The sequence below is a fragment of the Lathyrus oleraceus genome, chromosome 5, assembly GCF_024323335.1.
Source record: "Lathyrus oleraceus cultivar Zhongwan6 chromosome 5, CAAS_Psat_ZW6_1.0, whole genome shotgun sequence".
NCBI lineage: Eukaryota > Viridiplantae > Streptophyta > Magnoliopsida > Fabales > Fabaceae > Lathyrus > Lathyrus oleraceus.
The window spans coordinates 589,580,039-589,594,379 of NC_066583.1; the positions used below are offsets into that span (position 1 = coordinate 589,580,039).

General features: G+C 33.5%; 1 protein-coding gene and 1 pseudogene across 2 annotated transcripts; both read right to left on the reverse strand.

The window, feature by feature from the left end:
* Positions 1-256: 256 nt before the first annotated feature.
* On the reverse strand, positions 257-3,585 carry LOC127086748 (uncharacterized). Of its 2 annotated transcripts, none has more exons than XM_051027546.1 (3): positions 3,293-3,505; positions 2,010-2,089; positions 257-641 (listed from the first exon to the last, which is right to left on the reverse strand). In XM_051027546.1, the coding sequence occupies exons 1-3, from the start codon at positions 3,404-3,406 to the stop codon at positions 608-610; spliced, it is 228 nt and encodes a 75-aa protein (XP_050883503.1). In that variant the 5' UTR covers positions 3,407-3,505; the 3' UTR covers positions 257-607. The 2 variants fall into 2 exon arrangements, with proteins under 2 accessions (XP_050883503.1, XP_050883502.1); XM_051027545.1 differs by lacking the exon at positions 257-641 and adding an exon at positions 1,396-1,683 and having other exon boundaries at positions 3,293-3,585.
* Positions 3,586-7,035: 3,450 nt separating this feature from the next.
* Positions 7,036-11,398, reverse strand: LOC127082259 (DEAD-box ATP-dependent RNA helicase 31-like; annotated as a pseudogene).
* Between the last annotated feature and the right edge of the window lie 2,943 nt (positions 11,399-14,341).

Here is a 14,341-nt window from a genome sequence, read left to right on the forward strand (position 1 = left end):
ACTTGGAATAAATATTCAAAACAAAACACACAGATCTAGATCTATAGGCTCCTCACAACAGATAGACATTAAGGTACCTAGGTTTAAAGAAGGAGAAAAGTGAATACTGCTTAGTACTACACCAGATAGATTGAAGTCTCTCACTACTCCCAAGTAACAGGGAAAAACTTCATTCACAAAACAAGTTACTCCATAAAGAATGGACAAGAGAGGTCGAAAGAACACTTAACTTAGTCTTCTAGACAACCAAGAAATATAAGGATTTGAAAACAATAAGCTCCTTAACTTTAAGTTTCTTAATCATACACAATAAGCTCCTTAACTTTAAGTTTCTTAATCATACCACCCAAACTACAAACATTAAAAGAACCAACTAACATCAAGTAACATAAAAAATGACACTAGATCCTTATAATGGCAAGGAGTAATATTCAGTGAAGCTAAGAAACACAACATAAACATACCAAAGCACAATGGCAGAATGCCAGGAGATTACCAGAATAGGGACAAAAGCATGAGGGATATATGAAAAATGCTAATAATATGTATTATGCTTTGGAATTATGTGATGATCGGAGAGGATGAATTCACAATGAATTATGGTGGCTCATGGCTTCAGATGCAGTGAAGTGAGGACTGACCTGCAAGGTTAGCACTCCAATACTCAAGTCAGTAAGAGTGTGAAAGTGGAATTTGAATGGAAATAATTTTGATACTTGAAGAGTGACATGTTTTCTTATTTAAATAAGGAAGACGGTTAGTAAATGCATGTGCATGGGATGCAATCAACCGTTGGATAGATCCTAAAAAATTGGTATGGTATCCTCAATGATACTCTGCGACGTGGATGGAAAAGAGGTTGCATACTCTTCATGCGATAACTGCTTATTTCACTACTGGGCTCACTTATTAGACTTTATGGCCAGCCCAGAACAATAGGATTGCATGCAAGTGTGTTATGGTATGGAATCAACTTAATGCACTCATAAGTCCCTAAAGAAAAAGAAAAAAGCAATAAAAGATATGGAATCAACTTAATGCACTCATAAGTCCCTAAAGAAAAAGAAAAAAGCAATAAAAGATATGGTAAAAAGTAGTTGCACTAAAAAAAACATAGAAAAGGTGGATTAGGATGCAATGGAACAGCTGAAGAAATGCATGATTAGGAGATGTAATGCATGAATAATCCCTTCAACATCAATGTTAATAAAGTTTCAAATTCATCTCAGCAGACGTGCAATTGTGGGAGAACCAATTACTCATTTCGAGTCTGCGCAAGGATTTAATAAGACTTAGAATTTTCCACAAATAAAAATGAAATCCATAAACTTACTGAGCCAACATAAACTGGTGGAATTTATATCATCAGACAAGTAATTATAACAAACTATCATGTAATTCAAAAACAAAGCTCTGGCACTTTTTATTGGGCTGGTACATCAAGTGTGGAACAAATACAAAGGATGTCTAATTTGCAAATTGAAGTAAGCAACAAAGACAATTAACTAGATATATAATCTTTGCATAACCTATCCACAACATGGAAAGAAAGGTTGAAACCACAAAATGACCATGCCAACGCTGTTCTAAAGGCGTTTGCAAAAGAGGCACTACTCAAGCTTTACGGTCTCTCTCTTTGGAGGATCCAAATCCAAATAGGTAAATGGCTCAGTTGGTTCCTCGCTGCAATAGCAACAAAATTCACAAGCAGCCCAATGAAACATATGATACAATAAGTAAATGGAAAACTTGTATGGGAAACGCCAAGACATGGTATGCAAATACAAGTGAAAAACTAAAAATAGAATAGCCAATTTCAGTGTACATAAGCATCCCAAGCAGTATCCAAATTTTAACATGTTATGACATTGTTAATGCATGCTATCTTGATAATGATAGCTCTCTTTTAGTTAACTGCTGTTTTATTCCACAACCAAAATTCAGTGGCATAGCTCATAAACAATGATATTTCTAAGAGTAGATAAAATTGCAAGCTAGAGTAATCTCACCCAGGTTTAGAACGCATGCACTGCCAGAAGAGCTTGAATGGTCCTGGAACAGTCTTGAATGGGTTTCCCTCAAAGCAAGCCTGCACATTTCAAAACCTTTAGGACTTGAAGTAAAAACACCAAGTTTACTTTTAAATCCTATGTTAAATAAATTTGGAAGCATGATAAAGTATAGAGAACAATCTGAAATGACAACAGACCTCAAACCATGTATCTAATCTATCTATTTTAAGAAAAAATATAGCGCGAATGACATGTGACGGAATTTTACACCTTAGTATTCTGCCATTTTCCCATCATTCCGCACTCTTGCACGGGATCTTTACTTCTAGTTACTTCACTACAAGTCTAATCCGCTACGGTCTCCTAAATATGTATCGGAATTTGGGGTGGCTGATAGGAGAGCCGATACGATATGTCGTCTCTGCTATTAGCAATATAGCGACGACGCATTTGATATATTGGTTATGGCGGTAATTAATGAATAGCGGATTTCAGGTGACGCTGTTTTCTGCACTCCGCTTTTAATAACATTGATCTCATGTTCCTCTCCATATACGTGTGTAGTTACTTTCTCCAGTAACTAAAGGATTCGATTTCAGGTTTATTTATTCGATGGTTTCTATCATGCCATGAGACTGATGCTTGCCAATCTTCAAAACTTAACAAAAATCAGCGCTGCTCCACAGAACTAGAAACTCACGGAATTACTCGTCCTCACAATTGAGACATGATCCCATTGGTGGTGTTTATTGAGTCAAGACCGATCAAGTCACTGTCACAACTATAAATTAAATACATGGACTACAAAGACTTCTACTTAAGGCCCCGATATCAGCCATCTCGAAATTTTGAGCAGTTCACTACACCTTATATCACATGTGAACACTTCCTTGCCTTAGCAATTGCCTAACTATTTAGCTTTGTTAAAAAATACATCTCATTTCATATGAATGTTTTTTCTAATGTAGTAACATCTTAAGGAATATCAAATATCAATACAGTGTGCATTAACCCCAAAAAAAGATGAAAATTATAGTATTATGGAGCTTCGATTAAAAATGTGTCATGATAATAAATCAGTAATAGCTTTTCATTGTTACTCTATGCAACTGTAAAAGCTAGGTCATCGATTCCAATTTTCCTAAGCCTCAAACACTAAGATTAATTTCCAGAAAATTCAGCAAAAAAATTAAGATCTACAACACGGTCCTAGTAATGATATACACAAGAAAATTTCAATTGAAAGCGAATTGAGTGGAATAATGATTAGGAATGAAAACCTGGATAACATCTTCAACGCGATCATTGCATCGATGAGCTTTAGGTTCAGGGTGATTCTCTCCTGTTATCCCCCATGGACTCTCTCTCCGAGGAACTGGCCTTGTTTCGCTCATCTTCTTCTGCTTCTTCTTCTTCCTTCGCAACTCGTTCGTCAACTCAACTCGTTACTCACCTCTATTTTATTTGTTTGGTGCAAAAATAATTCTACTGTAGCTTGTTTCTGATTTTCTCTATTGGGCCATTTCTCTGTACCATAACCATTACACAAAAGCCCATGTTTCAATCAAATTTATTTTCCATACCCCCATTACTTGTTTTCATACCCCTCATATATATTTTTAAAAACTTCATTTTAAAGATATTACATTTTTAAAAATTATTAAGTTTGAAAAAATAAAAATGCAGTTTATAAAGGTTTTACGAAAGTAAAAAGCGATTAATTAATATGTACGGTAAAGTAAAAAATTGTACCCTGTCAATTCATCACCATCATATATTTGTATTACTTTATAGATGATTAAAATAAAAAACAAACTCTTTGTAACATCCAACGTCTCAATTAAATTCAAGAAAAAATAAGTCTTCATGGAAATCAATTTGATAATATTTGAAGTTGAAAGAACTAAAATTGACTTATATAAAATGTGAAGGTGAGTTATAAGAATTTTTGCATCACCTATAAATTAAATTTAATAATGAATAATCAGTAAAGTTATTCTCTAAATTATTACTATTATATCAATTAAACTCCTTGAATATAAAAATTAATTAAAAAGTTTCTAAATTATTATTTCATTCAACTATTTAGTCTCTTTGAATGATTGAATAATTGGATAAATAATAGTTTAAAAACCTTTTAGTTAATTTAAATAATTTAATAAATTGATAAGAAAGTGATAGTTTAAGAACTAAATTGACTTCATTTTCTTTATAACATTTTTTAAAATATTTTTTATAAATTTTAATACACTTTCTATCTTATAAAAAGTACTTCTTCCGATTATTATTATTATTATTATAAGCAAAACAGTGATCTTAAATTTTGATCACTATTATAAACAAATGCCATTAACTTTTCGACTGATTAATGGTTATATTATTATTATACCCAAAATACAAATCAAAGAAATACAAGAGTTATTGTTATTTTGATTGAAGAAAGGAAAAAATGATGGTGAGAGGTCGAAGAAGAGGATAATGTACATAGATTTGTTTTTTCCTTTTCTTTTAATTGTTTATTTGTTTTATTTTAAATAAAAATGTGCCACGTGTCAGTGTATCATTGGTCTTTGGATTTAATTAAAAAAAGGATCTTGTGTGTGAGTCCCCGCCATAACAATTAGACTTTGACCACTTGATCACCATTAAGTGGCTCAGATTGCTTTGGATTTGATTGACCCTTTGATCAGATCCTAGCCATTATGATCTTAATCAGATGGTCACGATTGCACCTACCTTTTTTTTGTTTCTTTTTGTTTAATTAGGCTTGCTGCTTGTGTCTAGTGTAAATTCGAATTGAAATCCTACTCTCTACTTCTGCACCCCCTTTATTTTTACTTATTTTGAGTTTTATTTTTTTTAATTATTTGTATTTTTTGGCTATTTTATTTTATTGCATCATATAAAAAATATCAAATTAAATCATAATTAGTTAATTCTAAAAAAAATCAAACATTAGTTTTTATTTTCAAATATAATTAATTTATTTTAATTTTCCACAATAAACTTGGATTAAAAAAGAATTGGTGAATGTACATTCACTTGTTCCTCGAATAATCGAAGTCTTAACATACATTTTATCAGAATTGATTATTCGTCTTCCATTAAAAAATACCTTTAATTAACTTGGATTAAAAAGGGAGTGGATAAATATACATTCACCTGTTTCTCGAGTAATCGAAAGCATAGTGTATACTTTGTCTGGATCAGTTACTCGTCTTTCGCAAAAATGTCTTTCACAAATAAATTAGATTAAAAAGGGAGTGGACAAATTTACGTTCGCATATTCCTCGAGTATTAGAGGCTTAGTGTATCCTTTGTTGGAAACGGTTATTCATCTTCCGCCTAAAAAACAATCTCAACCAATCAAACTCATTTTTTCCCTTGTGCAATCAAAAACATACTTTTTCCTAAATGAATAATATTTTATCCATTCCAACGTGAAATACAAACAAACACTTCAGTCTCCGAAATATGCGAGTAACAAGCAATGTTTAACAGCTCAACTACGACCTAAACACTATTTCTTAAAATCAACCAACAAACAAATATTTTCTACAAAGAAGTATGTAGCTGAGTTTTCCATCACACCTGAAAATACGTAGGAGCAAGATTCAACATCTTGTAAAGCATCCTAATCAAAAACTATTTTCCCTTTTTATTTCTTTTTGTAATATGTCTTTTAATAAATAGAAGAACTTCAAACATTTTTTAACTAGACACTTTCACAAAATTAACCAGAAGGTTCCCATTGAGTACAGCAGATGTGTGGGGTGCTAATACCTTCCCCTCGCATAACCGACTTCCGAATATGAATTTGATTGCGATGACCATATTTCATTATTTAAGGGTTTTATCGATATTTTCCTTTAAAAATAAAATTTCGGTGGCGAAATTAACAGTCGCCACCAAAATATTATAATAAAGTATATGCACCCATAGACACGAAGATGTGAAATATTTGGTTTTCTTTCCTTGTAAAGCTCATATGGTGTCTTCTTTAAGATAGGTCTAATGATAGCATTATTACTTACATAACAAGTCATGCTTACCGCGTCTGCCCAAAAATAGTTTGGTAGATTTTATTCACTAAGTACTAACCTTGCAAGTTCTTCTAAATACATGTTCTTTCTTTCAACCACACCATTTAGTTGAGGAGTTCTTGGTGCTAAAAAATTGTGGGAGATGCCACTACGCCAAATAAGGGAAAAGAGGGCGCTTTTTTTGGCCTATAACAGCGCTTTAAAGCGCCCTCTAATCTGGCGCTGGCATAGGTAAAGACAGCGCTTTTTTTCCTGGTGAAAGCGCTCTCTAAAGTGGCTCTTTAAGCCCTTTAAGGGCCACTTTAGAGGGCGCTTTTTAAAGAAAGCGCCCTCTAAAGTGGAAACTTTTAAGGGTTTAGAGGGCGCTTTTATTGGAAAGCGCCCTCTAAAGTGGAAACTTTTAAGGGTTTAGAGGGCGCTTTTACTGGAAAGCGCCCTCTAAAGTGGAAATTTAAAGGGTTTAGAGGGCGCTTATTTTGGAAAGCGCCCTCTAAAGTGGGTGGTTATTTAAATTTTTTTTTTTAAAAAGCGCTATATTTTTTTATTTATTTTAGACAACCTGTATATTGAAGCAGTACACCTAAAACTGTATATTCTTATCATTTTTCAACACACAAAATATTATAAAATAACAATGGGAATGACCAAAGCAAAAACATCAAAATATATTCTTATCATTTTTCAACACACAAAATATAAAACAATTCGAGGTATATGTTTTAAATCATAAACTAATGATTGAATATCTATTTTAGACAGTTTGCATCAGTGATTTACAGTACAAATTCATCTGGCACTGAAGTTTTTGCAGTACTTGTTAAATGATAATTCATCTAGAAGTACAAAATATACAGAAAAAATTACTATGATAGTTGAAATTTAGAAGTTTCAAGTCTTAAAATCAAACTATAAGTGGGGGCATTTCAATTCAAGAACATTTCTCTCTTTCACAAGACTGTTATCAGAAATTGAATGGAAACCTATTTGGAACGTAAACCAGGGATATTTTTAAGACCCATCTTGCCAAGGACAAGCTTAGGAATAGCTGGAGGGCTATCAAGCCCCATGCATCGACTGAACTCATTTGCAAGCTCCACTAACCTATACTTATCTTTCCCCACTTTCTTGTTAGAGTTGTAGTAACCAAGCCATGCCTGATATGCTGCTTCTTTATTTTTCATCTCCACATTGGATAGAGCCCTTTCCACCTGTTAATAATTTAAAATGTAAGTGCATCGTTGGAATCACAGTGAGTTTAATGAACTCGAGGTGGCATTGTAATTTTGCTAAAGCTTTAAAATTTAGCTTTTGCCAAAATCATGGTGACACACCGCGATCCTGCCAAACTCGTATCTAATCGTTGCTCCACATATTGGTCTGTTTGTCTAAAAACTAGCTAAAGTATTAGAAGAAAATCAATAATTGTCTCCCTTGTATATCCAAGTATACCTTTTTCTTAGTGTCAGGATCAACTGAAGGGACCGGAGCTTTCCCAATAGGTAAATCTTTTGCAGTAGCTAAAAAGAACTCTTCCCAAGGAGCTAGTAGCAGTATGCCCTACCCTTCTTTTCCTCTTCGCCCCGTTCTACCTAGTCGATGTATATATTGTTCTCTATCAGCCGGTAGACCAACCTGTTCATTGTAGAAATGGAAGAAACATGACAATTTGAAATCAATAAAAGCGTTAAATAATTTGGCAAATCATAATAAAAAAGGCTTGCACTTTTAGCAAATGTATGTATTGAGTGTCCTTACGAGTATGCGTTAAACATGACAGAAATTCATATGGACACGAGCATGCTGGTAATATAGTCACAAGTGAAACAAGGAAGGAGATCCAAATATACCTGTACAACAAGAGTAACATCTGGATAATCAACTCCACGTGCAGATACATCCGAAGTAACCAAGATGAGACCCTTTGACTTCCGGAATTCATCAGAAACTCTGGTTCTATAACTCTGAGGCTTTCTTGAATGGATTTCTCTCACATTCAAGTTCAACTCCCCAAGGAGATCAGCAACAAGTCTTGTGACCATAGCGGTTGTGCAGAAAACAAGAACCTGATAAACCAATAGCTACATTACATATCCTCCAAATCCATGTAAACATGATTGTAAAAGTTAAACTTTGTTGTCAAATCACAGTTTACTAATCCAAAATACTAATCTAAACAGTTCATAGTGAAAGGACAGAGAAAAAATTAAAATACAGTTGGTTGCAGATTAGAAAGCAAACCTTGTAGTCAACATCATCTGCAATGTGCTCCTTCAGAATAGCATAGAGTAAAGGGAAATGCTTGTCTAATGGTGCAACTAAATGCATTTGGCGGACCTGAAATGATCTAAAGCACCATAAATAAAGATCCAAAAAATATGTTATATGATGGTTGTATATGCATATACACATGTAAGTATCTAACAAGTTATTACTATCATGAAATTATAAACAATTACCTGTGAATGTGTATCCTTACTACCCTCCTGAACTGTATTAATATATTCAAAATCCCTTTTCGTAGCAATATGGAAGACTTGGCGCACCTTCACAATCATACGAGAATAAGCCCAATGCGCATATCTTTTATAAAGCATGAATCATCACAGCTAAAAAGGAAAGGAGTGAAAAGAAAGAAATACAAACCTCGTCGGGAATTATTGCAGAAAACATAAGTGTCTGTCGTTGTTTAGGGATTGCAGCGAATATCTTCTCAATATCTTTGCGAAATCCCATGTCTAGTAAATGATCAGCTTCGTCGTAGATCTAACAGAGGTGGAAGGAGAACGCCTTAGAAGTAGCGAAAATCGTAGCAGTGAGAACCCTAACGTGAAAAAGAACGAAAATAACAGAGAGTGAAATAACAAAACGCGCAGTATGTTATAATTTTAATGTTTACTAAAGGGGACCTTAGAGGACGCTTGTGGAAAAAAAACGCCCTCTAAAGGGGGCCTAAGAGGGCGCTTATGAAAGCGCTCTCTAAGGCTTTCCAAAAGCGCTTTATAAACTGAAAATGCACATGGACTTATAGAGCGTTTTTTTAAAAGCGCCCTCTAAGGGTAACCTTAGAGGGCGCTTTCTAAAAAGCGCCCTGTATTGTTGTCCCTCTATCTCCTCCTTATTTTTTTGCTTCACCTTAGAGGGCGCTTTATTACAAAAGCGCCCTCTAAAGTGCGCTGTCTATTCCAGTTGTTCGCTCCTTATTTTTTCGCTTCACTTTAGAGTGCGCTTTTGTAATAAAGCGCCCTCTAAGGTGCGCTGTCTATTCCAGTTTTTGGCGTAGTGTGCCATGTTCATCACAAAATTCTTCCAATGATGCATTTTGAAATTCCCCTTCAAGGTCACTTCGAATTGACATGATTTTTATGGATTTCTCATTTTGCACCAGATTTGCATACTTTTTGAATGCTTGAATGCATCACTTTTCTATACTAAAAATAAAGTCCAAGTAAATCTAGAAAAGTCGTCAACAGTAACTAGGGTATAAAAGTTATCGCTAAAGCTTCTAGTCCTTGAGGGACCAAACAAATCCATATGAATTAGTTGAAGAGGCCTTGTAGTGGACACCACATTCTTTGACTTGAAGGAGAATTTTGTTTGCTAACCCTTTTGACATGCATCACCCAACCTATCATTGATAAATATTATCTTGGTTAATCCAATGAAAAAGTCATTTATGACTAGTTTATTCAAATTCTCCATGTGAATGTGTGCTATTCTTTTGTGCCAAAGTCATGCATCATTATTTTTATTTACCACAAGAAACTTAAGTTTTAATGATATCATGAATATATTCTTAATTCTTTTTCTCATAATCTTTATTTCATGAGTGATTTCATCTTTTATAATGCATTCCTCTTTGTTGAAGTTGATCTTTAGTCCTTTGTCACAAAGTTGGCTTATGCTTAGAAGATTTTGCTTCAATCTTTCAATGTATAGAACATCATCAATTGTTATAAATAGATGAGTGCAACTTTTCCAATGCTAATAATTTTTCCTTTGTTGTTGTCTACATATTTCGCAAATCCTTTATATTCTAGAGTAAAAGATGAAAATTTCGACTTGTCTCCGGTCATGTGCTTGGAGAAACCACTATCTAGATACCAAATGTTAGTAGTGGTCTTCAAGTATACCTATAAAACAATTTAAACTTTTTTAGGTACCCAGTGTGCTTTGGGTCATTGATTATTAGTTCCTTTCTTAACCCAAATATATTCACCATTAGGAACACATTGGTTTCTCATATATCAAGCATTAGGGGTATAACCTTTTGTATTTCAATAAAAACATGTAGGTTTAAAGACATGATTCCTTTATAGGCATAAAAGTTATTTCTGACATGAGGCCTCTTAGGATGAATTACACAATGGACTTTCTTTGGTTCCATATTGTTGAATTTATTGATAATAGCATTAACAAAAATTTGTTTTACTTGTACTTGGTTTATCAAATTTGGAGAAACTAAGTCCATATTTATCATTTGAATATCTTTGTCTACGTAGCACATTTTTCAAACCAGTTTGACCCTTTTCATATTTCTTTATAACTTGGTTTAATTCAACAATTTTGGATTAATGTGCTTGACACTTTAGTGTCATTAGCCTTTTTTTCTAGAGACAAGACTATTTTCTTTTGTTTTGAACAAGTTCTAGAAAGTATCAAACATTCCTCATGTAATTCACAAAAGGCATTTCACAATTTATTGTAGGAACGTTTATCATTAATTTCAAAATCATTAACCTCATGTTCATCATCTGAATGGTGTGAGGCCATAAATGCAAAGTTTGCACATTCTTCATTTTCTGAATCGGAAGATGAACTCACTTTGGTTTCCTCCTATGCAATATAGGCATTCTTTGATTTGGATTCTTTCTTTCCTTTGAAGCTATTTTTCTTTACAAGAGAAGGGAAATCCACTTTCATGTGACCTTTCTTTCCACATTCAAAACATGTGAAATTTTGATTTGATGTTGAAGCCTCTTTTTTCTTGAATAATTTCCTCCCCTTACCAAATCTCACGACCTTGTACTTTTGAAGGAAATTTCCAAACATCTTTACAAGTAGGGTAACATTTTCATCTTGATCTAAATAATCATCTTGCATTGCTTCCTTTGACTCCACCCTCAAAGAAATACTTTTGGTTTTTTCTTCTTGTTCTTCATGCTTTTCTAGCCTTCCAAGTTCTAACTTATCTTCTTGAAGTTTATCGAACAAAGTTGTCAAAGACATTTTGGAAAGACTTTTCTTCTCCGATATAGCCATTACCTTTGGTTGCCATGATTTTGTCAATGATCTAAGGACTTTGATATTTAACTCATCATTTGAGAATTTTATTCCAATATCCATTAAGTGATTTTTAAAATGTGTAAATCTCTTTTTCAAATCAAGAATTGTTTCACTAGACTGCATTTAAAAAATCAGAGAGTGTTTAGTTTGGATCTTTTTACTTCTATCGTGCCTTCATGAGTTACTCCAATGTGTCCTAAATATATTTAGCTATTTTTCAATTTGATACTCGGAAGAATTCGCCCATTCCTAATGTTGATGCAAGTATGTTGTTTGCCTTCTTATCGAACATCGCTTTCTTCTTATCATCTTAATTCCATAAGCCTTTCACCTTTACTTACTCTACATTGTTTATAACTGTTGTAGGAATGAATGGTCCATTTTTAACATCACCTCGTATCTCTTTTCCTTGTATTTCTAAGTACATTTGCATGTGAATCTTTCAGAAATCATAATATTCACCAACAAAACATGGAGGTTTGTTTTCGTTGCCACCATCTTCCAAAAATAGTTTTACAGAAGCCACATTTACCCGAATCGATGAGCAAGTCACCTTAATCTTCTATGATGCCAATTGTAACTATAGAGTGCAACCTAAGAGTGTGTGAATTAGGTTTATGAATTTTTCTTCTTAGATGTTCTTCTCTTTTTCTTTTTCTAGATTTACAATGATGAACTTAGAACAGTAATGCTGAAAAATAAAAGTGCAGAAAAGTAAAAGAGACATAAGAGTTTATACTAGTCCCCCTTCCCATCTTAAGGGTACGTCTAGTCCTTTCACATCCCGTGAAGGATTTTCACTATGTTACACTACTATGGAAAACACATATAATGACGGTTTCACGTCTGATGTTTGGTAGCGTGTGATTGTATGTATGCTGGTTTCTACAACGGAAGAGTGGTCGTGGTTATAAGTTATGTAGTGCACTACTTATAACAACAGTTAAAGAAGACAATCATTCTAAAATGATTTATAGGTCTTGGGTTCAAATCCCAACAACGACATTCTTGCGTTATATTATTCTGAATAGCGCTCCACTTATAACAACAGTTGAATTAAAAACCATTGTGATATGATTTGTTTTTTATAGTATTTATTTTTCAATTTTACAGTATTCCCAGATTTTTAACCTGAATATTTCTGAATCATATCAGACCAAAAACAACAATACACTCATTTGTGAATTGAATTAGACCAAAAATTGTATAACATCAATGACACAATTCCATTAGAAACCAAAAAATTTATATTACATCAAAACCAAAATGACACAAAACAATATACAATGTACACATCATTACATCAAATAGTATTATCTTGTTGTCTTGGTGTCTTATGTCTTGGTGTCTTGACTTTAAACAACTATAATTTCAAATAATAATAGTTGTTAAAAATAACATCATTAGAAATTATAACATACAATAAATTATGAATGAAGAATATAATATACTTACTTGTTAATTTTCCCATATGCCTTATGGATGATCGATACGAATAACATGTACATCATCTATATCAACTTCTTCATATGAAGTAGGCACTTGTGTTGTATAAGAAGGAGTGGAAAAAATATCAAAACTTTCATCATCACTATGAGGAATGTGTTTTCCTTTTAGAATAATTGACCATCCCTTTGATAAGTCTGCAGGGTCTGTCACATAAAAAACTTATTTTGCTTGAGTAGCCATGATAAATGGTTCAATGTTATAAGTTGTCTTGCCAAGGTTAACCCATGTGAATCCTAACTCATTAGTTTGTACACCATTATTATTAGGAACCTAATTGCATTTAAATAAAGTCATTTTGAAAATAACATAATCAATCTCCAAAATCTCCTCAATGACACCATAGAACACTGTGGTTGCCAAAATATGATTATTATTATTGTGAAAATGGTGCCAGAATTACAAAGTATAATTGGTTTCTTGATTGGTAAGAAACCCATAGGGTAGAAAATAAGAAAATAATAAGAACACAATGAAATTTGTTATAAACTGCTATTCTTTACTTTCTCTTTGAAACAAGATTACAAGTGTTACAGAATAGCAAATAACCTCTATCACCCTGATTAGGATTTCCCTTATGCAATGATGAGAGACTAGTATGATATTTATAAAAAAACTAACATGCTAAACTAATGTGCTTTTACACACATGCCCATTACACAAGCTAACTTAAACAATTGGGCATAACAAACAGGCCCAATTCGACATGCTAACAATCCTAGCATACTTCGACTATAACATGTGAATATACTTCAACAGCATGCTAAGGTCCTGTTGAATTGTTGAACCAAGAAGCTACCCTTTGACCATACTAGAGTTCGACCCAATCTCTCACAAATCTCCACCTTGGAACAAACTCTATAACATCAAGGGAACAAACTAGCTTTCTTCATGCAGCTTTATCAACTGCGTACAGTGGAAAAACTTTCAACTTAGAAATGTCTTGGTGATCATGTCAGCAACATTGTGATATGTCGAAACCTTCAACACTTGGACTTTTCCACGCTCGATTACCCCTCTAACGAAATACAACCTCACATCGATGTGTTTGGTTCGCTCAAGATAGGCTGAATTCTTTGACAGATGTATAGCACTTTAACTATCACATTTAACAAAGATAACTCGACCTTGAAGTTTTAGTTCCTTAGAAAAACCTTCTAGCCACAATGCTTATTTCATACCTTTAGTGAGGACGATATATTCCGCTTTAGTGGTTGATAAGGCAACAACCTTCTGAAGTGTTGCTTTCCAACTAGTTGTTGTGCCAAACATAGTGAACAGATATCCAGAAATAGATTTTCTAGAATCCATACAACCTGCATAATCAGAGTCGACATACCCTTCGATTTTTGCTTTATTATTTTCACCACATGCTCCATCATAAATCAAGACTCTGTTCAGAGACCCATTTATGTACCTTATAATCCACTTCAAAGCTTACCAATGAGCCTTTCTAGGATTCATCACGTACATGCTTACAAGACTTATTGCATATGT

Bases quoted from the DNA above. Each gene is read 5' to 3' on its own strand.
- LOC127086748 (XM_051027545.1), bottom strand. From the start codon at position 3,406: ATGAGCGAAACAAGGCCAGTTCCTCGGAGAGAGAGTCCATGGGGGATA. The intron at 2,090-3,292 runs GTTTTCATTCCT...TGAAATGTGCAG, and splicing joins GCGTTGAAGATGTTATCCAG to GCTTGCTTTGAGGGAAACCC. The intron at 1,684-2,009 runs GTGAGATTACTC...TTGCTATTGCAG, and splicing joins TGCATGCGTTCTAAACCTGG to CGAGGAACCAACTGAGCCAT.